The following is a 25062-nucleotide window of genomic DNA, read 5'->3' as shown; positions in this document are numbered from 1 at the left end:
ACTGCTGTCTTTTCTTGCGATAAGACACTTTCTTCCCTTGGTTTCCCAGGTAAAGCACAGGTAAAACGTCTCCTCTTCCTGGAACGACCATGCTGTGGTGTGTCCTTCACTACCTGACCCTTAGATCACTGTTGAGTTTTCCTGGGGCCTGTTCTGGACCCTTGCGGCTTCCCAGTTCTCTCTTTTCCTGTGCACCTCATCCCCAAGGTTTGAGTTGCTGCCTGTAAGTCAACACTAACTCAGGGCCCTCTGGTCTTCAGACTGTGATTCCCACATGCCTTCGTTATTTTGACCCCATTCTGATCAGTTGTCTTCAATGCAGGCTGATAGAATTGGCTGCTATCCCCTTGCATATAACCTCTAGTGTGTTTATGATAAGGACAGGACTTCTGTCTGTGACCCATCACACCCCATGTCTTCCTTCCACTCCCCTGCTTCAGGATCAGTTTGCAGCTGTATCTTTGCTGCTGTTCTTCAGGTGTCGGTGGCCTTCATCTTCCCCACCTGATAGACATCAGGCGTGGTTCTCCTCTGGCCTCCCTCATGGCACATACACCAGTGATTGTCACCCTTCCTGTGAACCGACTCTTTTGTCATGACCTGCCTCTTTTTATTGCTGATGGTCACGAAGTTTATTTTATCTTACGTCCTCTTACGTTTAGATCCTCTACATCTGCTTCTGTCCATTTCCTACCATTTTATCCATCTTGAAAGTCTCTTAATTTTAAAGCACAGTATGGAGTTGGGCTTTTCTTTTCTCCCCTTTGGATCCAGTTGATAATACTTCAGCTTAAGCACTCCACAACTGTTTAGATAACATTTACTGTAGTCATTGCTTCAGCTGGACTCGAGTTTGTTGTTCCCTTTCCTGATCTCTTTAGATTATTAGACACTTATAAATTTACTTGTTGAGATGTTGGTTATATATTTGTATGTGTGTAGTGTGAAGCTATTTGTTTCTTTACGGCTGTTCAGCCCCGAAACAACTACACAGAAACCATATTATTTGCAATACTGTTTGGCCAATAGCTTAAGCATGTTGCTAGCTAGTTTTTACATCTAGAATTATCCCATTTCCATTATTTTATATTTTACCATGAGACTTGTGGCCTATTGGCAAGGTTCTGTCTGGCATCTGTCTCTGGCCGGGCTACGTGGCTTCTCTCTGACTCCGCCTTCTTTCTCTCAGCATTCACTTTAGTTTTCCCTACCTAGTAAGTTCTGCCTTGCTACAGGGCTAAGAGTTCTTTATTAACCAGTGGTATTCACAGCATACAGAGGGCATCATATGTATGTCTGGTTGCTTTAGGAATTGCATAGTACACTACTGATTTTTCATCCTCTCTGTTTTGTTAATGTGGTGTCTCCTCGTGAAAACACACATTTTTTTCAAAGAAAAAGCTCAGAACTTTGGTATTGTAAGGGTCCTCTTAGAGAAAGGTCCTTCAAAGTTAGAGCTCATCTCAAAGGCTACCTTCCCACCTGTCTGGTTTCTCAGACTGGGATAAGCCCTTCTTTGTTCTCTTGAGGAGGCAGCATTTCTCTCTGGGGTATATTCCAGACTTGCCGTTTGCCGACGGTTGATTGTCTAGATTTACTGCAGTGCTGTGATTTATAATTACTTGTTGATTGGATGGAGGGGGAGCCTGGATTATGGCTTGAGAAATTCAGAAGACTTCTTGATTCTGTAAGGGTGAAGGTGTGGAAATCATATGATGTAGGCATAGAAGTTGAAATGCATAAAATTGTCAAGTAAATTAAATACAACTTAAAATATTAAAAACCAGGGCACTTAATCATCGATCAGGCACAGTGCCAAACTCTGCAACATTTTATCATACGTGACTTTAGCCCTGTGAGTTATTCTTGTTTCCTTTTAAACCTAAAGATGAGATATAGAGGGGTCTGTAACTTGGTCTCAGTGCTAGGTGTGAGCTCTGCCTTCTAATGCAGATCTATGAGATTCCAACAGACAGGATATTAGCCAGAATGGACCACTGATCTTTGAGACTCTGCATCTTCAGTCATAGGGAAATTCTTTGATTTGTGGCCAGAGTCTGGTAGAGAAAAGGCCTCCCACATTATTGATGACCCGTGTAGAGTTATGTTAGATCTTTCTTTAGCTTCTTCAGAGGGCAGAAGCAGGAAAGGCCCTCTGCAGCTTTTGGATAAGGCCATGAGGGTCAGAACACTGTTTCAGAAAGGCACAGTGGAGCTAGGATAAGAAAGGTGAGGACAGGCAGTAGATGGACCCTGCACTGACAGGCCACAGGGAGAGGGGTACTTAGAATATTACTTGAAGTATTCTAAGAAGGAATGTAAGGTAAGTATGGTGAGAAGTGTTATAGTTATGATGACGTATGGGAGTGAAAGGTTCTTCCCCTTAGCCTTGTGCATTGCCCAATGGCTTTACTGTCTGTGATGGGGATTATCATGCCATCTTGGCCATGAACATCCTATCATGCAATCGTGGATGTTAGCAGTTTTATACCAGGGCTTAGGAGATACCCTTAGAAGTCTGAGACAATGCTCTTTTGAGAGAGAGGTACAGGTCACAAAAAGTAATCATAAAGCTGTTTCTAAAACATATGTCTGCGTGAGATGGGCTAACCAGTCTTCTTGGGTAGCTGCTGAGGGGCTGGTTTTCTGCTTTGGTGTCTTCGTCTCTGGCAGAGATTTCGGTCTGGTTCCTTCAGTGGTCCTGCGTTTGTTAGAGGGGACCAAGACCGTTGGGAGTGTCTGCATGGCCCTGTGTTGGATGATGAGGGTGGAAAATGGTATGAGTGTGTATGTGTATGTGCACATGTGTTTGTGTGCCATTTATTAATCTGCCTTTCACATGGTTTGTGGAATTTGTGCTAAGCTGGCCTTTTTGGTTTTATTTCTTGAGTGAGAAGGAGCTTAAGTGGTTTCTAGACTGGAATAAAAAAATGTGTTCACCTCTTTAAAGAGATCTTTTTGACTTAAAAAAGGGGTGTGTGTGTGTGTGTGTGTGTGTGTGTGTGTGTGTATGTGTATGATCCTTGCCCTGTGCCATACACATGGAACCTGAAGGATGGCTGTTGGGAGTTGGTTCTGTGGATTCAATTGCCATGTGGGTCCTGGGGATCAGACTCAGGCAGTTAGGTCTGCACCTAAGTGCCTCTACTGGCTTAAGCCATCTCATTAGCCTTGAAGTATTTTATTGGAATTAAAAGATTGCTTTGAAAGTGATCCAGAGATATAGCAACTCATTGTTTGCATGTGAGACTTATAGTTGCATTAGGAATTTGCCTGTAGTTCCAAATGTCTGGTTTTCTGTTTAGACTCTGAAAATGTAGGGAAAATGCAAACATTGGCTTTTTTTTTTCCTCTTCCTAAATGTACCTTAAGGTGCGCACTATATTTTCTTATTTTGACACAAGGTTATCACCATGTAGCTCTGGCTGGGAGGTATGTGTTCTAGCCTCTGAAATGCTGGGGTAGCAGCATGTGCCACTGTGCTGTGTTTTAGTTGAAGCCAGTGGGAGGGAGTGTAGGATTCCTCCTTTAGCTGTGGTTTAGCTACTTTTGGGACAACTTTGTTACCTCTGTCACCTACCAATAGAAATTCCATTCGAGCAACATGGTGTGCTGTATGCTGTCTTGGACTACAGTGTAATGGCTGTGCTCTGTCCCTGTCTTTGCAAGGACCCTCACTGTAACGGTTGATGGCTGTTACTGTCCTGTTTAGGAAAGTCTTATGAGGTTCAAAGCTCATAGGGAGGTAGCAGCTATTTTGTGTCCCTTACAGATAGCTTTAGTTGGCAGTTCAGAAGCATTCTGTTCTAAGTTTTGGACTCTTTCTTTTCTAATTACACCTAATTGATCTTGGCAAAGCTTGCAGAGCAGTTGCAGAAACTTCTTGTGTGAATACATGTAGCACACATCACCTTTTGTCTAAATCACTCGAAACTGCCTGATGCTGCCACCATCCTAGCCCGCGTCCTCAAAGTTGGGTCTGCAGACACCGTGATTTTTCTTTAAGAGGAGGCTATTGGTTGCATGATTGGAGTTTGAGAAGTGTTATCAATGGTAGCAAACACTCTTATTCCTAACTGGTTTGGACTTTTGCCATTAGTGTTTGTTCATTTCGGGTACTTCAGAAAATAGACCATCCATGCAAATTTGGCTAGCCATGCACTTGTTTTTTACTTGTTTTTGTAGAACCCCATTCGAATGGTTAAGACGGAAAGGGAGAGGGGGCTGAGTGAGTGGTGTTAGCTGAGAGTAGAAAGTAGAGGTGACTCCTGAACTAGCCCGTCTCAAAAGCCTAGTATTTCCCCGTGTGTAAGTCATAGCCCTTGTGAGTAATGAACATGGCTGATACCCAGTGTCCCCTAATGCTCTAGTGGCAACCACAGCCACATCTACATACACCCAGTTTTCTTATGATACTCTCTCATGGCCCCGTTTTATATCCCTGCTGTTTTCGATACTAAGACTATAGGCATTTTTTTTTGTTAGCTGTTTCCTAAGTTTGCTCAAAATCTTTCTGACTTAAAATGTAAATTATATAGCTTTGTCTTAAGATTTTGCACACCCTAAAAATGGGTGACCAGTTTGAGGTGTCTTTGGATATGGTTATGGAATCTGTCTCCTGTGTGGATCGTCATTTGAGTGCCTGCCTCAGCTGGGAGGAGACTTGATTCCCCCAGAGTTTTGCTGCCCGTATTGGGGTCCTTTGAAACTGACCAAAGCGGCGGCCTGCCAAGATGCCCATCCATGCAAACACGGTGCCGTTGCATGGCATGTTCCAGCAGACAACCATTTTTGACTAATCACAGCGCCCTTGGAGCACTGTTTTCTGACTCACATTTGCAACTGGTACCTGTCGTTCTGCCTTTTGTGCCGTGGTGACCATCAGCTCAGGTCTCTGAGGCTGTCGCTTGCTTCATTACCTGTAGCTTCTTTTACCAGTACGTATCTCAAGCTCCTGTTATTCATTCTAGAACCCAGTGGTAATCTGAGCAGGGAAAGGAGGTTCTGCTTTTGTTGTTGTGGTTGTTGTTTAAATTTCTAGAATTCCAGGCTCTTAGACTTAGTAGCACACACCTTTAATCTAGCACTCAGGAGGCAGAGGCAGGCAGATCTCTGAGTTCAAGTACTATCCTCATCTACAAAGATAGCTCCAGGAGAGCCAGGGTTGCACAGAGAAACCCTGTCTTGAAAAACAAAACCCAAACAAACCGTGGTAATTAATAATATTTATTATGGAGCACATAACATCATTATCTTTAATATATGTTATACACAATAATTATTTAATATAATAATTACTAGAATTATTATCATTCCAGGCTATTTTTATGATGTGTTTAACCTTGGGAAAGTTTTCCCACATCTTTTCAGGAGGTCATTTTAAGGGTCGTAGGAGTAGCCATTGTATTTTTAGATCTCATTTTCATGTGACATTTGTTCTTTGTGTCATGGAAATATCTTTTTGTAGTCTAGGACCAAGGATAATATTTCATCATTGGCTTGCCCAGATGGTGCACTAGTATAATATATGTCATTTTTCTTACCTGTGAAACACATTTGGCCATATAGGACCTATGTTGGTAAGGATTAAGCGAACTAGGATGTGTAAAACCAGTGATCCTCCAGCCCGCAGTTGTAGGTTGTAGGGGGCCATACTTGCTACCACAGACTTATTACTATAAATATTTCATTTCTGTCTTTCACTCACTATGCTGGGGTCTTTCATAAGTTGGATGGGAGAGCTTTGTTGAATCTAAAATAGGGCGGGGAGCTAGGGAGATTGCTTAGCAGGTAAGAGGATTGGCTGCTCTCCCAGAGGACCCAGGTTAACACGCAACCATCTGTAACTCCAGTTTTGATGCTTTCTGGCCTCCACAGACACTGGATGCGTGTGGTGCATAGACATCCGTGCAGGCAAAACACCCATGCACATGCAAGTTAAAAAGGCAATATTAAATGCAGTATTAAAAAAGACAGGGCACCAAGGAAGGAGAGTCAAACTGTGAGCTTCTCAGAACAATTCCAGAGAAAACATGTTCTAGCCTTGGGTTGTGAGATGGCCCAGCTGGTAAAGAGTCTCATTGTCAATCCTTCCAACTAGGCAGCTCAATCCCCAGGACCCATATCTAGAAGAACAAAGCAATTCCCACAAAAACTTAAAAAGTTCTACAGTCTCTTGTTTCCATGCATATGCGAAGGAGCTGTTCACTTTTATTTTTCCAATTTATAAGTTCAGAGTTAATGGCACTCACGGAACATGTAAAATAGTAGGATGTGAAATTTGTAGTAGTTACTTTTCTCTCTGCTATGACCCAATGACAACAGGTCATGTAGAGGCAGGGAGGATTTGGGCTTAAGGTTGAGGTGATAACAGTCCATCATGGCAGGGAACTCACTGCCGCAGGAGCTTAAGGTGTTTGCGTATACAGGACCCGCTGTCAGGACGTAGAAACGAGAGCTGGTCTCATCCTGATCTTTCCTTTCTCTTGAGTCCAGGACCCCAGCTCCTGGGATGATGTCACCATAGTCAGGTTGAGTCCTCCTGCTCAGTTTAACTTTCCTAAGGACTCTTTACTATACCTACCCAGAGATGTGTTTTCACCATGACTTTAATTCTGCCAAGAATTGACTACGTGCTCCCGTATGCTAAGTAAGCAGTCCAGAAGACCTCTATGTCCCCTACCTAGAATCAGTGTTAGCATTTACTGCATTCCCTCGGTCTTTTCCTACTCAAGAATGCTTTGGTTTTGGTGTCTGCTCTCTTGATCACTGTCCTCTCAACGTCTTTCTCTTCAAGACAACAGTGAACTTAGTTCTTACTCAGGCTGCAGTGTCTGGATTGATTGGAAGCGTTTCTGTTCTCTGCTTAATCAGTATGTTCTCTTGAACAGGATGAACTTACTGCTGTGAACGTAAAACAGGGTTTCAACAATCAGCCAGCCTTCACTGGAGACGAACATGGCTCTGCGAGAAACATTGTAATCAACCCCTCAAAGGTAATGCTGGTTGCTTCCCGTAACTCCTGGAAAGGGGTGTTTGCGCTACCCTTGAGGTATATATGTGCTATGTATGCCCCATTCTGCATTCCAGGGTTCCTCATGTTTGAAAACCAGGAAGCACACATGGTGTTGGTTGTCAGGCATTTCATTCCGAGACGACTACAGTGTCCCTTTCCACCTTCTGATTAGTTTTTATGGCTTTCGTGGCTGCCTCTCTAGTGGAGCCTGGGCCAGATTCACACTGCTGCTATAGTCTAGATCTGTTTCTGCTGAGACTATATTCAGGGCTTCTGTCAGGAAGAGCGCAGTGCCGTTGCCCAATTGTTGACTATACTAAGTCCTGTCATTCACTCACTGGGATACCCAGTGTCTTCCTACGTTATAAAAATAACTATTTCTATTTCTTGGTAGTCTCTAGTTATTACTATTATTTTTTTATTGAACGCAGGACGTGTAGATCCTGTGCATATGTCCTGCCAATGAGCTGTACCGGAATCCCTTCGTAATGCTATTTTGAAATCATATAAATAGCCTAGACTTCTATAAATTTTGCACAAAGGGTTATGATTTATTCCCTTCATTGTTCTTTCCGCTGCCCGCATTTTCCATTTTTGTTAAGTAGGGCCCCTTTAAACCCTGGTTAAGCATCCCCACCATTCTCACTGTTCCCGCAACATCTTCCAGGTTCGTCTTGTTCTGTCTGTGTCTGCCACTGGGTGCCTGGCATGCTCAGCCACTCTAGAGCATTGCTAGTTCCAGGCCCTTCCAGTGGACAGAGAGGACGAACACTCTTCTGTCTAACTTGCCTGTCTTCTCCACCTACCAGTTGCTGCCCATTTCCAACTTACTTCACACGGTATTTCCTTTCCTCTTTCTGCTCGGTCTTTGTGCCTTCCTTTCCCTGAAGTGAGCCTTGTTCCTCGCGGTGCCAGCAGAGTGTGCTCTGTGTCACAGCACACACACAATGTTTCTGAGTAGACTTCCTCAATGTCATCACAACAGCCTAAGTTCTGTGCACTATTTATACTTTTTCTCCAATACCTTTGTCCTTAGACCAACTTTCACTAAAAATGTATAGTCAGAGTTGGAGAGAAAGGGCCTAGGAGGAAGGGAAGGAAGGGGAAAGTGATGTTATATTTTAATTATAAAATGTAAAAAATCATAGAATATTATGTTCAGAAGTTTCTTGAATTAAATATCTTTTTTCATGGATCAGTTAGATATTTAGATGGGAGTGTTTTTGTTCATTTTCTTTTAATGATTGATTTTTAAATTCTTTTTACATTATTATTATTTAATATTTTTACTCTCATGAAGTTAAAAACATCATATATACAAGAAAGAAATATATGACAAGAAAGCACAAGTCAATAGCTACACTTCTTTTGGCTCACAAAACCATAGAAATAATTGACTGCTAAACCATCAGTGAAAATGCTATTGCAAAGGTGTGAAAGAAAACAGGCATTTTCGTATGTAGTTCCATTGACCAGATGACATTTTTAAGTTTGTCTTCTGCAAACTTTATACACTTCTTTTTTTTTGTTTTTTGTTTGTTTGTTTGTTTGTTTAAAATATTTATTTATTATACAATATTCTGTCTGTATGCCTGCAGGCCAGAAGAGGGCACCAGACCTCATTACAGATGGTTGTGAGCCACCATGTGGTTGCTGGGAATTGAACTTGGGACCTTTGGAAGAGCAGGCAGTGCTCTTCACCACTGAGCCGTCTCTCCAGCCCCCTTTATACACTTCTTGTTACAACTATGATTATGTATTTGTGACTAATACGCGCGCACACACACACACACACATATATCAGCACACTTAATGTTTGCCACCTCACCCTGTTTTAGCATGTAGATCTTGGGCAGTACACACATTCACACTGCTATATAACCATCACCCTACTGCCCGTCCCCAGAACATTTTCACTTTTCTTAAGTGATCTACTGCCATCCCCACCTGGCTTGGTCCAGGACATCTGAGTGGGGCAACTTGGGAAAGAAGAAACAGCGAACATTGAAGAAATGACATCCAGAAGAGCCAGGATCAGGTGAGCTGTGCCGGCTTTGATGAAGGGCACCTCCAGCAGTGTTTTATTATGCACAACACAAGGAGAATGGACTGGCTAATCTGGGCGGTAGCTCTCTCTAGTTGGACAGTTTCAGTCTACACACAAACATCTGGGAGGAGGAAACTACCATCTGCTTTCTACACATGTTGTGCGTGTATCTTTACAAACTTCGTCTTCATAAAAACTGAGGCGGTGCCGCAGACAGGAGGGAGAGCTCTGTCTCCAGGAGTTTGTCCTCTGACGTGGATGTGCCCGGAACCCCTCCCCCCTCTTATTCTCTTATTACAACTAATAATAAAATTAAAAAGATAAAATAAAAGGCTGTTGTCAAATGTAGCAACATTACGGGCTTGGGTTTCAGTGTGTGGATTTTGGGCATTTCAAAGTTTAGTTCATATCAGAGAGTAGGGTTTTTTTTTAATGTGTTAACGAGCTGCTCATTTCTTGGTTTCTAGTGTCAAATTTTATATTAATTTGAGTAACCAAATTAACAAAATTAACACCACTACAGTTTGGACCACTTTTTCTGTGAGATCTCTTCAGGGACATGTTATTTCTTATGTGAACTTGATTTCATTAGCATGAAATGCATGTATCTTAGTGCTTAACACTTGACCTTTCCCGTGCTCTTATCAAAGGAGCTATTATCTGAATACTTCTTGGCAGATAAAAACAAGTGTTGAGTTAACCTTCTTACACTTTCTTTGAAAGAGTATAAATTGGCATTAGACCTTTTGAGGGGTGATATGATAGTATAATTAAAACTGTAGAATCGTGCCATCCAAATTATCGAAATTGCCCAATACCTGCCCGCAACAAATGGGAAAGGTGTTCACTTTAACAGGATTCTTAACCCTGAAGTTTCTAACCAGTGCTCCAGGTGCCCGTTAATACTCTCTTGATTAAATAAAGGACAGCGCACCCATGCAGAACATGAATGTTTAGCTAAACAATTAAATGAATCCCACATAAAGGTAGACTCATACTGAGTGTGCATAGTGAGCCCGATATGCCAGACAGGAAAACCCAAGTCTGTGTCTGCTTGTGTCTGTTCATGTAAGAGAGGAGCGGGCTACGTAACCAGCTAGTCAAATTGATGACTTGGAGGTTGGAATGAGGTCTTGAGGATGGGGCTTTAAAAATACGTGTCTTCTGAATTTTGAATAATGTAAATATATTGCTCTTAAAAGGAAGCTAAGTACTCGAGCTGGTTGGTGGCAAACCTGTAATCCAAGTGCTGGGAAGGGCATGGGGGCAATACCCCAGGCCAGAATGAGACCAATCTTGAAACATTTATTAACGTGATATTATTTTCACCTTTTTTTTTTGGAGACCTAATGTGCATTTCTCCTGTCTTATTTACTTAGGAATTTTGACTTTGCTTACAATATGACCCTGTTTATAAGATTCACTAAGAAGAATTATAAAACACTTATATTCGGTTTTTTCCCATTATTAAGAGGGTACATTGACCCCTTAGAGTAATTTTCTTTTTTCGTTTTATACCCTTGTTCATTACGATTAGCATACCTAAACATGGTGGCAGCTTAGAGACCTCTTTACTGTGCAGTAGTATATATGCCCTTGGTAGAAAGATCAGTTGAGAAATTTAAAATCTTAACAATTTGTCACTAGTGACTGCTTGTTTACAGACAGTTGGTCCTGCTTCTTCTTAGTTTATCCTCAGAAAGTTCTAGAAACATTTGCTTTAAACAGAAAAACTTCAGTGAATTTGTTTGAAAGCCTAAATCCCATATCTGTGCTTCTGCTTACTCTGGTGTTTGCTCGCCACTGTGCTATTCTGTGAAGAGACACAGGACTAAGGTAGCCAGTACAAAAGAAAGCCTTTAATTGGAGCAGCTTACACTTCAGAGGGGAAATCCCTTTCCATCATGGCTGGGAGCATGGTGGCATGCAGGCAAGCACTGAGAGGTGACTGAGAGCTCCATCACGGTCCATAGTCAGAGAGAGAGAGAGAGACAGAGAGAGAGACAGAGAGACAGACAGACAGAGAGACAGACAGACAGAGAGAGGGAGAGACAGAGACAGAGAGACAGAGACAGACAGACAGAGAGAGGGAGAGACAGAGAGACAGAGAGACAGAGACAGACAGACAGAAAGGGAGAGACAGAGAGACAGAGAGACAGAGAGACAGAGAGACAGACAGACAGAGAGAGGGAGAGGGAGAGACAGAGACAGACAGACAGAGAGAGAGGGAGAGACAGAGAGACAGAGAGAGACAGAGAGAGACAGACAGACAGAGAGAGGGAGAGACAGAGAGAGGGAGAGACAGACAGACAGAGAGACAGACAGACAGAGAGAGGGAGAGGGAGAGACAGAGACAGAGAGACAGAGACAGACAGAGAGAGAGGGAGAGACAGAGAGACAGAGAGACAGAGACAGACAGAGAGGGAGAGACAGAGATACAGAGAGACAGAGAGACAGAGAGAGACAGAGAGAGACAGACAGAGAGAGGGAGAGACAGAGAGAGGGAGAGACAGACAGAGAGACAGAGAAAAACAGAGAGAGACAGAGAGAGAGGGAGAGAAAAAGAGGGAGAGAGAGAGACAGAGCGAGCTTTTACAGCTTCCAAGCCCACCTTCAGTGACAGACTTCCTCCAGTAGGACCACACCTCCTAATCCTAATCCTTTCAAATAGTGCCCCTTCCTGATGACCAAGCATTCAAATATATGAATCTCTGGAGGTATTCTTTTTCAAACCACCGCAATTTTTATTAGCACTTTCTGGCTCAGGGAATTTCTATTCATATCAAACAAAAAATTTGTCCCAACGTTTTGTCCCAACGATAAACCTGATGAATGGCCCCAGCCAAACTAGGTCAGACTATGCGTGGGACTTACCTCCAACTTTTAACTGCGGTGGGATGCTTAGTTTTGGATTTTTCCAGAGTAGCGCTGTTACCTCACTTGGGTTGCTACTGCTGGCTAAGGCTCTTTTTAGAAATTGTTTGCATCATATGATTGAAAGATCCTCAGGAAACAAACGTGCTGCTTTCTGGATTCTTGAATACTCTCAGGTTTCCTGTAGGTTTGCAGAATCTCTTCTCTTCCTCCTGTCCTGCCCTTGGCCATCTCCCCTTTGGCTCCTTGCTTCTCTCTCCACCCCACTGCTCTTTGCCCATCCTATACTATAGGTAACATGAAATGGTAAAATAACTGGCCAAAGCCGGCTTCTCTGCCCTGTCCTGTTCCATTTTAGTGACCCCCCTTTCCTTGTCTTCTTGTGTTTTTTTTTCTTCTCGTGTTTATAAAATTAGCAGCGCACTCAAAATGCTGAGCACCTAATTTAACTCTACCTTTTGCAATCTTTCTTTTAAATAAATGTCTCTAGGTTCTTTAAGAAAGCAACATCAAGTGTTAACGTCGGCTCTCCTTTCTAAAATCAGGTGCTATTAATTAAGATTAAGCAAAACAAGGGAAATGCTCACCTTGATTCTCTGTTCCCAACTGTTTGGGGTCAATGGGACAAATCTGCTGCCTAAGGTTTGCATTGTGTTACCCTACAGAAGTCACACTGTTGGGCTTCAGGACTTACTGTGTGGAAATCATGGTTTTGGGCTTCAAAAATTTAAGTTTCCATTTTGTTCTCTGATGGACTGTGTAAAGGTTTTAGTTGAAACAATGAAGATGAAATATGTAACATTAAGGTAGTTGCACATTGTCTTTAAACACTGTCTTGTCTCCATTTCTTCCTGTAGATCGGCGCATACTTCAGCAGCATATTGGCTGAGAAACTAAAGCTTAACACTTTCCAGGACACCGGAAAGAAGAAGCCCCAAGTTAATGCTAAAGATAATTACTGGCTGGTTACTGCTCGATCTCAGAGTGCAATTCATAGTTGGTTCTCTGACTTAGCAGGAAATAAACCACTTGCTATTTTGGCGAAAAAGGTATCAAGTATTTTCTTCCATTGTTACAATTACAGTGTGATAAACAAAGATGTTTGACCTAGTGTTCACATGTTCGTTCATTTTCCCTTGCTCTTTTATGGCCCAGTTACAGGTGCACATGGCCAGATATCACTGTTCGTATGTCCTTCCCTCTTTATTTTGATTACTTGAGGTGCTCAGGGCATCTGAAAACCTAAAGAATCTGCACAGAGACAGTTTAGGTAGACTTAGACATAGTCCTAAAATTTAAAAGTAGGCAGTGAGGCTTCATTTCTCCCTCATTACACTTTTAGTTTTCTTTGATCAAGATGTCCATGATATGATAAAAAGAGCCCTATCAAATATCCATCCCAGCTAGGAGCATAATCCCAGGCTTCTGTCTATAATTCCAGTACTTGGGAGTTACACACACACACACACACACACACACACACACACACACACACACACACGTAAATAATAGCCTTAGGCTAAGTTCAATCTTATTCTGGGTGAGCTTTGTATTAATGAAACATCTTTTAAACAAAACAAGCAGGTGTATTTATCACTCGCAGCATTTTTGAGAATGATGTGTATAGGGTGGGTGGGTGGTATTAATTTCTTTTAAAATCTTTGTCTCTCGGAATTTTCTTCTGTGTGAAAAAAATCCATATATAGGTTCAATAATCTTATAGTCTGAATAATACAAGATGTCCTTTGAAAGTTTACAGTAAAGAAATTAGAAATCTCCCTCTTAGTCTTTGTCTCTGACTTCTTGTATGCTTTTGAAGTAGTCCCAGGGGTCTCTTTTCATCTCCCCTGGTGCCCCTGAGTTTTAGGGGTTGCCATCTTCTGTTCTAAGTAGGCCATTACCACTTCCACCTGGTGTGAACCAACTCAGAAGAGAATGCCTTGGTATACTTGCATGTTTGTTTTTGAAAGCGACTCTTTGAAAAATAGTACCTGCATCCTCCATTGGCTTTATTTTGCTATAATATCTTGACACTACACATGCCTCAGATAGATAGATGGATAGATAGATAGATATATAGACAGATAGACAGACAGATTGATAGATAGATAGATGGATGATAGAAATGAAAGGCACCCGCAGTCTTTGAAGAACACTTGTTTAAGTGTGACTAACTCTTCCTATAGAGTTAGTGCCACTGTCTCAACCTGGCTGAACTATGGAGCTGGAGCTTTTCTTCCCCAGTGTTAACATCTGTTTGTGGTCTCACTGTGGCCCATGGACTGATTGTCTCTGAAGGCCATGCAAGCCAGAGAGCATCCTGCAGAGTTTGATGGCTTCTGAACGCCGATTCATAGCCTCTCTCTGTGCTGTCAGCCGGGTGTTCTTTAAAGTGTCCCTTTGTTACAAGCTTTAAGAGTACTTTTTGGATGCTTTCTTAAGGTGAATATTGGTAAGGAGCTGGTTTCTGTGCTTTTTAGGGGTGTAGGGGTCTCTTATCTTTTAAGAGGGACGGACAAAAGTCATGGTGTGCTGTATTAGCCATTGTTCTTCTTTCTTTATTAGGAGCTGCCTCTGGCCAAGTCAGGTGTCCCTCAGGTAAGCCCTGGCATTACTTCTTTGCAAACATAGACATTTTCTTTATAAAACGTTGACTCTGATGTATTCATGTCTTAGGCGTTCCAGGAGTCCTTCTTCTCCTCTTCTCAGAATTTCATCCTTTTGAGATGGCAGAAGCTCTTGTAGATTTGGGCAAAGGACCAAATTCTCTACATGGTCTTCTTATTCAACTACTTAGTTAATTTCTGATGTTTACATGTAAGATCTGGAGTCATCTTCCAGTTCTTCCCCAGCTTTCAGAGTACCTTTCTCCATGGAACGGATCATGTTTTCAGCACGGCTTTCCATTAGTATGGAGTTACACAGTACTCTAGAGGGGCCCGTAAGGACTTTTGGTTCAGTCCACCATTACTTGGGAAAAGGAACATGCGGGCAACCAGGGATACTCTTCCAACTCTTGAACAGTTGTCTGGTTCTTACTTATGACTGTGCCCTTGGTTCTTATGGTCTGAATTCCTTTTTGATCTGGTCCTGATGAGGTAACAGAAGATGCCGATGGTAGCGAACATCCAAGGGCAGACGTGGTGGTAATGAATAGCCTTGTGCTCGTGCAAGAAGCCCACACTTAGCATCTCAATTTCTTTTGCAGCCTTGGATTGGTTTAGAAATTAAAATACTGCCCAGTGATTGCCTAGGTTCAATATCAAGTTGATGTCAGGTGTTTTCCTTAAAAAAAAAAAGAAAGAAAGAAAGAAAGAAAGAAAGAAAGAAAGAAAGAAAGAAAGAAAAGAAAAGAAAAGAAAAGAAAGAATCTATCACTGTAAAAAAAAAATCACCGAAAAACATCATTTCCTCCTCAAGTAGGCCCAAAGTATAGAGTGGACAAAACCATCACACGTATCTTTTCACTTAATCAGCTAACTTTCTTTGCATCTGTTTGTTTGGATATTGAAGCCCTGACTTGACTCAGCTCGGGGTTTTGCCATTTTGTCCTGTGCTGTTTATGTAAGATCTGTCGCTCAGTTTTCTATGGTATTTTATCTAAACATTTCAAATTTTCAATTGTTTGCTTGTTTCCCACCCAACATTTGCTGTTTAATAAATCCTTTGGCCATCTATGAAAGATACAGTTATCAAGACTCTCTGGAGAGAGCATTTATCTGTGGTTTTAGGCCTTGATCTTACCTCTTTTTGGTGTGTGTGAATGAGATGCAGCCTGACCTGGACTGATACAATTTAAGCCACTGGTTCCATATTTTATATTCTAGTGAAAAGCGTCAGGTCTTGAGCTGAATGTTTGACCCTGTGTTTTGCTTGTCTCTGTCTTAAATGATAGTAAACACAGAGACCTTGTTCCACGAAAGATGTGCCTTGTATTCTAAACTTGCAGGGTATTTTCTTATTAAAATGTACCCCTGTGTTATGTGGAGAAGAAGCTTTACAGATTTAGCCCATATGTCTTTTGCCTCCTGTCGTGTTTGTGCAGTGTGGTTTTCTGTGTCATGGTGACAGTGTTCTGAATAGTACTTAAGGCAACAAATGAACCTGATCAGAAAGTTTTCAGTTTTCTTTAAACACAGTGTAGACACACAATACCCCATTGCCCAAGGCAGGAAGTGTTCCTCCAGCATTGAACCAGCTTGGTGTTTCTTTGGAAAACCTAACTGAAATAGCTTAATCTTACAGGTTATATATATATATATATATATATATATATATATATATATATATATATATATATATATAAATCACGTGAAGTTTTTAATTCTGGAGATCACATGTACCAGGCATGCAAATAGATAAATTTAAAAGTCCAGTTTGACTTGGCAAACGACTAGAACAATGCTATGCTCTATGAATTGGCAGGTTTGAAGCTTTAACTTTGCAACCCAAATTTAAGTATGATTTTTTTTGAATAGAGAGATCAGGTTTCTTGATATCCAAGGCAGGGTTCCAGTGTCTTCTTTTGAAAGGGCCAAATCCATGGCATGAAAACATGTGGGCTGGTATAGAGAAATACCCAATCTGGTGACAAAATTCTCCTTGCTGTAGTTTTATGCCCATGTTTTAAAAAAATAGAATACCCATAGGTACATAGGATTGGTATTATCAAAATTCATAAATGGCTGGAAAATGATGGACTTGACAAAACCTAGGGAAGTATTACAGAAGTAGTCACCCTGCTATGGGTGTGGAATGTGTGCACCTTACAGTTTGGCTAGTCCCATCCCACTGCATTGTAACAGATGTCCTCTTGTTGACTCTTTTCATCATATTCATAAATTGAATAGATGACACAGAATAGCAGGATGCTTATAGGGTATTTATGAGGTATTCTGGAAGAATGAATTAACTCTTTCGAACTATTCACTGGTATATTGGGATACTAATTTGCTGAATTGTACCTTTGTGGTCTTGAAAAAATAATTAACAGCCTCAAGTGTCTACTTTAGCCAGCGAATTAATTGCTCAGCTATTGTAGCTCAGTGTGTATGAGGCGGATTCACTGATCCATCATCTTACACTCTACTTAATACTTTGGGCTAAAGATACTTTCAGATAGTTTCTGGAAATGGTTGTATTTGTGAAAGGTTGCATTTAGCTCCATACAGAAAAGTGTCCCCAGATAAAATGCAGGATGGTGACAAAGCCTAGCTTAACTGTCCCGTCTGATTTTGGGATAAATCATTTAGAAAGCATCAGGGAATTATTTAATAACTTTCCTCATCTGGAAATGCGACAAGACTTTGTTTTATAAATAAGAAAGCACAGCTGATAACCATTTTTCCATGTGCTAAACATAATTTTGATTTCCGTTTCTTAGTGAAAATTGGCTTAAAATTTCTTCCCTCTTTTAATACCATGCACTGTTTGAAAATGCATCAGACGGTCTTTCTTGTAGCAGCATCTAACTTCCAGCCCTTTCCTTGCTCCCTTCTCTGTAAGTTCGCCTAGCAATGCTATCGTGTCTGATTGTTATATGCTATTTCTTTCTAGGTCCCCATCCTTAGCAAAAAAGAGGACGTTTTTGCATATTTAGCTAAGTACTCTGTGCCAATGGTTCGAGCAACGTGGCTGATCAAGATGACTTGTGCCTATTATTCTGCTATTTCTGAAGCTAAAATTAAGAAGCGCCAGGCTCCAGATCCCAATTTGGGTAAGTGAGGCAGTATGTGGTATTTCTATCTCCTTCAAGTGATTGTCCCCTGCACTCTCTGAGAACTCAGCACCCCTCATGGTGAGCACTGAGAAAGTCTAGGGTGCAGCAGACAGCTACTCTCTCTTCACTCAGCATGTCCTGTTGATGTCCCCATGATTTTGCCCGTGTTGACTTCTGCACAACTCAGTAGTGGAGACGCTTGTCAGACCATCATCTCTTGTCGGGGCAAAAGCATCTTCTGACTGCGTTTCCTGCATGGTTTTACTCCAATTTAGCGGGCCTTACTGGTGTTGGTACCCCCTCCTACCCTGAGTTCACTGCCTCGTTTCTGGTCAGTAACACTGTCTTTGCCTGTGTAATGACAGTTGATGCTAGTTAATCTTGCTAACGCAGCTTTCCGCATTGTAGCTAGAGTGATCCTGTTAGGACAGAAATCATGCCACTCCTGCGCTCAGAATCCTTTTATGAACAACTGTCCTACTCACCTGCCTCCCCCCTTGGCCAACACCAGCAGCCTGAATGCTTTTTCTGACATTAAACCTGACCTCAAACAGGTGGGCACTGTTCTTCCCCGCCGTAGATGCCCAAGTGTGTGCCCAGTGGCTCCACCATGGTATTGCTCAGTGAATCCTGGGGCCACTCTGGCTAAAATTGCTGTTGCCTTGATCTTTGTTTGATTAACAGTTGTTACTGCTGCCCGTGACATTAACTTATTGGTTATCTGTATTCATCCATCCCAACGAGATAGTAAGGCTGCATGGTCAGCTTTGATTTGTTCAGGGTTGGATTTCTTCTTGATTTTCTCAGTCAGTACTGGTCTCTCAGGATAGTATTTGGATACAGAAGTTGTTCAGTAATTTTTAAAATAAATGAATAAGAATAACTAGGCCCGGAGCATTTATGTTTGAATGTATGATGTCATTTTTTGGTGTGTATATATGTTTGAAAATTTTCTCTATGCCAGGTGGTGGTGGCACACACCTTTAATCCCATTGCTTGGAAGGCATAAGCAGGTGGATCTCTGTGAGTTCGAGGCCAGTCTGGTCTACAGAGTGAGTTCCAGGACAACCAGGGCTGTTACACAGAGAAACCCTGTTTCGAAAAATAAAAAATTCTTTTTTCTAATTCCGTTTGAGGGCCATGCCACTGGGGCCATGCCGATCTGGGTGGGCTGTGCTGCCACCCAGGGCCATGTGCCATTCAGCCATGGATCATGTCTGTGTCCATGACCCAGCTTTAGCCATGGTCTGAGTCGATATCCATGGTGCTTGTTACCATGGAGGGCTGTGCAGATGCCCCGGGTCTGGACAGCCATTTGAGACCAGGTTGGTGTCTTGATGTTGCTGGGGCCATACTGATCTTGGTGGCTTGTGCTGCCACCAGAGTTACAGGTTGCCAAGGGTCAGCCATATCTGGGTCTGTGTACCTACTGCAGCTGGGGTCTGTGATGATGTTCATGGCCTGTGTTGACACAGGAGGTCATAAGAACTATGTATGTTAAAATAAAAGGGCCATGCTGAGTAGGCCCTGCCAATCACTGGCTCTGGATAGCTGGCTTTGCCCCTCACTGAACCCTGCAGCAGGAGAACTGATCCAGACCCCCATAGTAGAGCTGGCACCAACACTCGAAAAAGAAAGTATCCCTACCACTAGCATAGGTGTTTAAGAACTGGCCCTGATGGCATGGACCTAGGAGAACTGGTTCTGACCCTCGCCTGATGGGTCCCAGTGGGGGATGGTCCCAGTGGTTCAAACTGACTAACTCAGCTACTACCCAGACCCACACCCTGGGTCTTGGGTTGGCCCACCCTAACATCTTCTTTATGTATGACCTGCTGGAGCATCTGAGGGGACTGATCTTGTAGAACAATAACTTCAGGATTCCCATGACTTGGGACAATAGTAGAATATCTGAGAGGAGTTTTGATGAGAGTTCATTAATGATGATGCCCCAGAGGCCTTGAACCAGACCGAATGACTCATTGCAATGGACATTTTGTGGGTGGGTTGGGTTGGGCAAAAGGGTTTATACTGTATGCCGTACCATAGTGCCCAATAACCCTAGTAGGATGAATGATGAGGTGTTGGAAAGGTGGAGGAGCAAGATGTGTTGTTTACTTTCTTTTGGGACTGCCTGCTCACAAATAATGTCAAGAAGAATTCTTGTTAATTATGAAAGCTTGGCTTTTAGCTTAGGCTTCTCCCCCACTAGCTCTTATAACTTAATTAACCTGGTTCTATTAATTTATATCCTGTCATGTGACGTGTTTTACATCTCCTCCATTCCTTGTGCCTGACTTGGTTCATGTCTTATTGGTGTCTTCATGCACCTAGATCTATTTCCTCTTCTTTCTCCATGGACATCCTGTCTGTCCTCTCCTGCCTAGCCATTGGCCATTCAGCTGTTTATTAAACCAGTTAGAAGGCAGCTTGACAAAGAATCATATTTCACAGTGTACCAGAAGTTTATCCCACAACATTTCCCCCTTTTTGTCTAAATAAAAAGGAACGGTTTGAACTCTAACATAGTAAATCTATATATAATAAGAACAATTATCAGGTAAGAATTACATTCATACTGTCCAGTCCACTTGTATTTGCCAGATTCAGAGAAAGTACTTCATTATCTATCCTATCTTGAATCCATCTAAACCACTTTCTATCATAGCTTGTATTACCAACCTAAAAATATTTTTTAGACTTAAAATATTTTCTTAGATAAACAACATAAGCTTTTATGTCTCTCAACCTGTATAAAAGTTATATCTCTTGTGTAAGTTTTTTTTTAATTTGATAACTAAGAAAGCAGCACAACTGTTTAGTCTCCAACCCCCATCAGAGACCCAAGAAGTATAAAATATTACTTGAGTAATCAGGAAGTACAGAGCAATCAACTTCCTAAACTATAGAAATACCAGAAAAAGCTGGCTGCCTGGACAGTCACCCAAGGTTCCTTTGCACATCCATCTCTGGCCTACAGGCCTAGAATATATGACAGACTTTTCTGTGAAGCAGGAGTTTTGAAGGAATATCTTCCCTTGCCTTAATAATGTTTGACAGTCGCCTTCTTTTGTGTCCTGTTTGTCCAATTTGGAGAGCATATTGTCAGCAATAGAGGCAACAGAATTTTCTTGCCTAGTGGCTGGTTTTGCCACATTGAAAACAAACTCCATATGGAGGTTCTTTGATGCCCATCATCCTTTTTTTGAAGTTGCTTGATGCTGCCAGGAGCAGATGTGTCTCATGTCACGAAAAGCCTTATGTTATTAAAATATCTTAAATTCCATATTCTGTAGGTCTCTGAAGTGCTTGAAGAGCATCAATCTAAAATATATCTGTCTAACCTTTGAAACATACCTAAAATGACTACATTTTTGATGGTTATTTGACTGACTGCTAATCTGCATTTCTTAATTGTCCTTAACAGTTTGTAATAATAGCTTTTAAGAACTAGAACTTTACATTTTAAGAAGAGATACTTAGGTACAGTGCCTTAAACAAAAGTAGAAGCGTATATACGGTATGTTGAAACAAAATAGCCTTATTTATATCAATATACAAAAATCTATATCAATGTAAAATATTTAAGGCTAGTAGTTGCTTTTTTTTAGTTTAAAAGTAGAGTCAAAATGTACTATTTTTTTTCTTTTCAGAAAGAGATCACTTAATCTAATCTTCTCTTTTTAGCTGTTTTCCTGGCCATTACCAGTAACAACTTGAAATTTTCTCCCCACCCCCAAATGATGACCAACATTTATAACCCACCGAATGACCAAAAAACACCCACCACACCTCTTGAGAATGTGGCAGTTGTGTTCTTTATATTCTTTCCTCTTGTCTGAGGGTGATGACATCTTTAGGGAACCCTGAGAAAATTGGGACAATGGTCAAGTCCTAGTAGAGCTAGCTGTATTATATTTTGTTTAGTCTCTGTATATCCTACTTGGTCTGCATCTTGCTGACATCTTTGCATCCATAGATTGATTTTCTCTTCTTCTCTCTCCTTGGAAATCCTGCCTATTCCTTTCCTACCAAGCTATTGGCCATTCAGTTTTTTATTAAAATAGTCAGCAGGTGCTTTAGCAAAGACATGTATTCATAGTATTCAAAAATATTAGTCCATAACAGAGGCGGGTTTTTTGTTTTCTTTGTTTTTAATTTATTCTTCAGAGATTTTTTTTGGGGGGTATGCTGCAGGAGCAAGGGGAGAATATGAAGGGGCTGGGCAGTGAGTAGGATTGGGGTGCATGACATGAAATTCCCAAAGAATCAATTAAGGATTATGGTATAATTTTTCTCCAATTCAGAATCCTTGACATTTGTTGTATCACTAGCTGTACTAACTGGCTGGACTACGCCATTCAGTAATTGTATGTAGAGGTGCACGCACACACACACACACACACACACACACACACACACACACACACGTGCATACACACACGTGCATACACACAGTTTCTTGTTTTTTTATTTGTTCTTGCCACTATTTTCTCTTATGTTCTGCTTAATTTATAACTGATAATGATATGAAAGAGATGCACTCGGTAGAACATCAGACTTAAGTACAATAGTTAGAGTCCATGGTCGTCAGGGAGCATGGCAGTAGTCAGGCATTCATGGTGCTGGGACAGTAGCGGGAGCCTTTGTGTTGAGACACCAAAGGTGGGCCTGGGGAGGGGCATGTGAGTGAGGGAGAGAGAGAGAGCATGCTAGCTTGGAATGGCATCGACTTTTATCTCAAAGCTCACCCCCAATGGCACACCTCATCTAACAAGGTCACACCTCCTAATCCTCCCCAAACTGTTCTACCAACTGTGGAACAAACCTTCAAACATGAGCCTCTGGGGAGCAGTCTCTTTCAGGTCACCACACCAGAGCGTAGCACCCTCTATATTTTCTGGCTGGAATGTCATCTTTTCCTATCACGTACATTAAATACAAGGAGTTCCAAGTTTAAGAGTCATGTCACCCTAGCCTCAGGTGCATTTTGGTGGGTTTCCATGTCCAGCACATGTCCGGGTTTGCTAAAAGTCCCCTTGTACCCATCACACCATCTCCAAGCTTCTGGTGTCTTTGTCAGCGACTACAGTCCCAGAAAGTTTCCTTTACTGTCTTAATGGTATCGTAGTGGACTGGTTGATACCTTTCTTCTACAGTTCTTCAGGGACTGTGATCCAGCCATGAAGACCTTCTGCTTCAGCCTTCTGACAAAGGTAGGGCTCTTAGAAGGTCATCGTGGCTCCTTACTTTAATTCAAATTGAAAACCTAGTATTTTTCCAGGTGATTTTCATGTCTCATCTTTCCCCAACAAGGGCTGACTTGTCCATAGCCTGTGCCTTTGACTCCTCTGAGGGCAGTCATAGTTAATGTTGACTCCCTCTCTTTAAGGACAGACCACACAAGCAACATGAAATACAACTCCTGTTAACTCCATGTGCTGGGTGTGGGGGCGACAGTTAACTCCTGTGTGCTGGGTATGGGGGCCACAGTTAATTCCTGTGTGCTGGGTGTGGGGGCCACAGTTAACTCCTGTGTGCTGGGTGTGGGAGACCACAGTTAACCCCTGTGTGCTAGGTATAGGGGCCACAGTTAACTCCTGAGTGCTGATTGTGGGGGACCACAGTTAACTCCTGTGTGCTGGGTGTGGGAGCCACAGTTAACTCCTTGTGCTGAGTGTGGGAACCAGTAAGGTTCTGGAACCATCTTCCAGACACTTGCTAGCTGCTTTCTCAGGCTGAATGCTTGATTTGGAGGTCCTCACAGTGACCCCATTCCCAGTGTGTCCCCTCCCATTTAGAATCACTTGGCCAAGATTACCCCAAATGTGGGGAACTTCTTTATATGTGTTTTGGCATGCAAGTTTAATATGCCTTGTATTCTGTATGGAATGATTATGAGTATATTTTTCTAATACCTGATCTTGTACTGTGACCTTGCTACATCTGGTGGCCTCTTGTGTTTTCCCATTATCTTCAGCTTCTCTAATTATGCAGAACATTTAGAAGCACTTGCCTGCATCAACACAGTTATATGTAGCAAGGTTTATGCTCCAAGTAAGCCGTATAGCCAAACATATTCTCATCACTAGAAGTCCAATGCGCTATCCATTGAACCACAGAGCCACCTTAGCCAAGCATATTCTCAATGTGAGTGCCGTTGAAACTGAATGCACTTGACAAGGTTAACTTTCAGAATTAAGTTCTGTGTTCTGGTTTATCATTTGCATGTTTGGGGCAAGATTGACTATCAGATGTCACTGTTTCCTAGTGTTGGTTTTATGACTTTCATTGTCTGCATGCCATTTTTTAGGATCTGTAAAGTATTTTCAATATAAATGACTTGTATCCCTTTGTAATATGTTTTATTTTCTGTTCCACATTTAACACTGGAGGAGAGTTATAAAGCAGTGCTGTGTAATTGTATTGAAAGGAACTAGAACATTAGGGCAGATATTTATTTATTCATTCATTTCTATTTTGCAATGTTTATGTATGCTAGGCAATTGCTATGCCTCTGTGCTAAATCTGTAGCCAAGGTCAGATATTTAAATTGATGGAGTTAGGGAAGTTTAAATATAAGTCCTTATGAGACCTACAGACTAGAATAAAATAAAGAAGTGTTAAAGTTAGATATGTTTAGGGTAGGCTAACAAATTGGAGAGCATTGTCACTTGACTGAGGGGAATCAGAAATAAAACATTTATTATCAACTATATTTTTTAAAAATGTGTTTGGCAGGCATGATATTGTGTACCTTTAATTTCAGTACTTGGGTGATACAGGCAGGCCGATCTCTGTGAGCTCAAGACTAGTGTGGTCTACATAGAGAGTTGAGGACCAGCCAGGGATACACAGTGAGAACATGTCTAAGCAAAGTATTTTATTTTTACTGGCTTACAAAGAGTTAGGTTTAGTTATAACATTTTTCAAATTTTGTTTTTGCTATTTCTTTCATCTTGGTTATACTCTGGCAGCTTGATATTAACTACAGTCATCTGGGGCAAGAGATCCTCAGTTGAGACATTGGCCTTCATTGCCTTGGTCTTTGGACCTGACTTTGGGGGCATTTTCTTGCTTTGTGACTGATGAGGGAGGACCCAGCCCACTGTGGGTCATTCCAACCCCTGGGCAGGTGGTCCCAGGATAGATAAAACAAGATGAGGATGGTTTGGGAAGTGAGCCAGGAAGCTGCACTCTTCTGTGACTTCATTGGTTCCTGCCCTGGCTGCCCTCAAACTGGGCTGTGCCAAATAAACCCTTCCCTTGCCCAGATTACATTTGGTCAGTGTTCTCTTGCAGCAGCAGGGAACAGCAGGGAAGCAAACCAGTGCAGCCTTTCCCCTTTTTCCCTGCTTCCCCACTCTCCCCATTCCCTCGACTCCAGGGCTCTTCTTTACACCATTC

General features: G+C 41.9%; 1 protein-coding gene across 8 annotated transcripts in view; it reads left to right on the top strand.

The window, feature by feature from the left end:
- The window catches only part of Med12l (mediator complex subunit 12L), a 316360-nt gene that overhangs the window by 14378 nt on the left and 276920 nt on the right, over positions 1 to 25062 (top strand). For 6 of the 8 annotated variants that reach the window (XM_085676475.2, XM_085676476.2, XM_087899491.1 and 3 more), the window contains 4 exons: positions 6891 to 6995; positions 12794 to 12985; positions 14502 to 14534; positions 17493 to 17652. In XM_085676475.2, the coding sequence (XP_085532601.2) occupies positions 6891 to 6995; positions 12794 to 12985; positions 14502 to 14534; positions 17493 to 17652 (490 nt within the window). The remainder of the gene's footprint in view (positions 1 to 6890; positions 6996 to 12793; positions 12986 to 14501; positions 14535 to 17492; positions 17653 to 25062) is intronic. The other 2 variants (XM_087899492.1, XM_085676479.2) reach the window with 1 other exon arrangement.

This window comes from Myodes glareolus, chromosome 20 (genome assembly GCF_982192425.1).
Source record: "Myodes glareolus chromosome 20, mMyoGla1.1, whole genome shotgun sequence".
NCBI classification, from domain to species: Eukaryota; Metazoa; Chordata; class Mammalia; order Rodentia; family Cricetidae; genus Myodes; species Myodes glareolus.
This window is presented reverse-complemented; position numbering and strand designations above follow the sequence as displayed.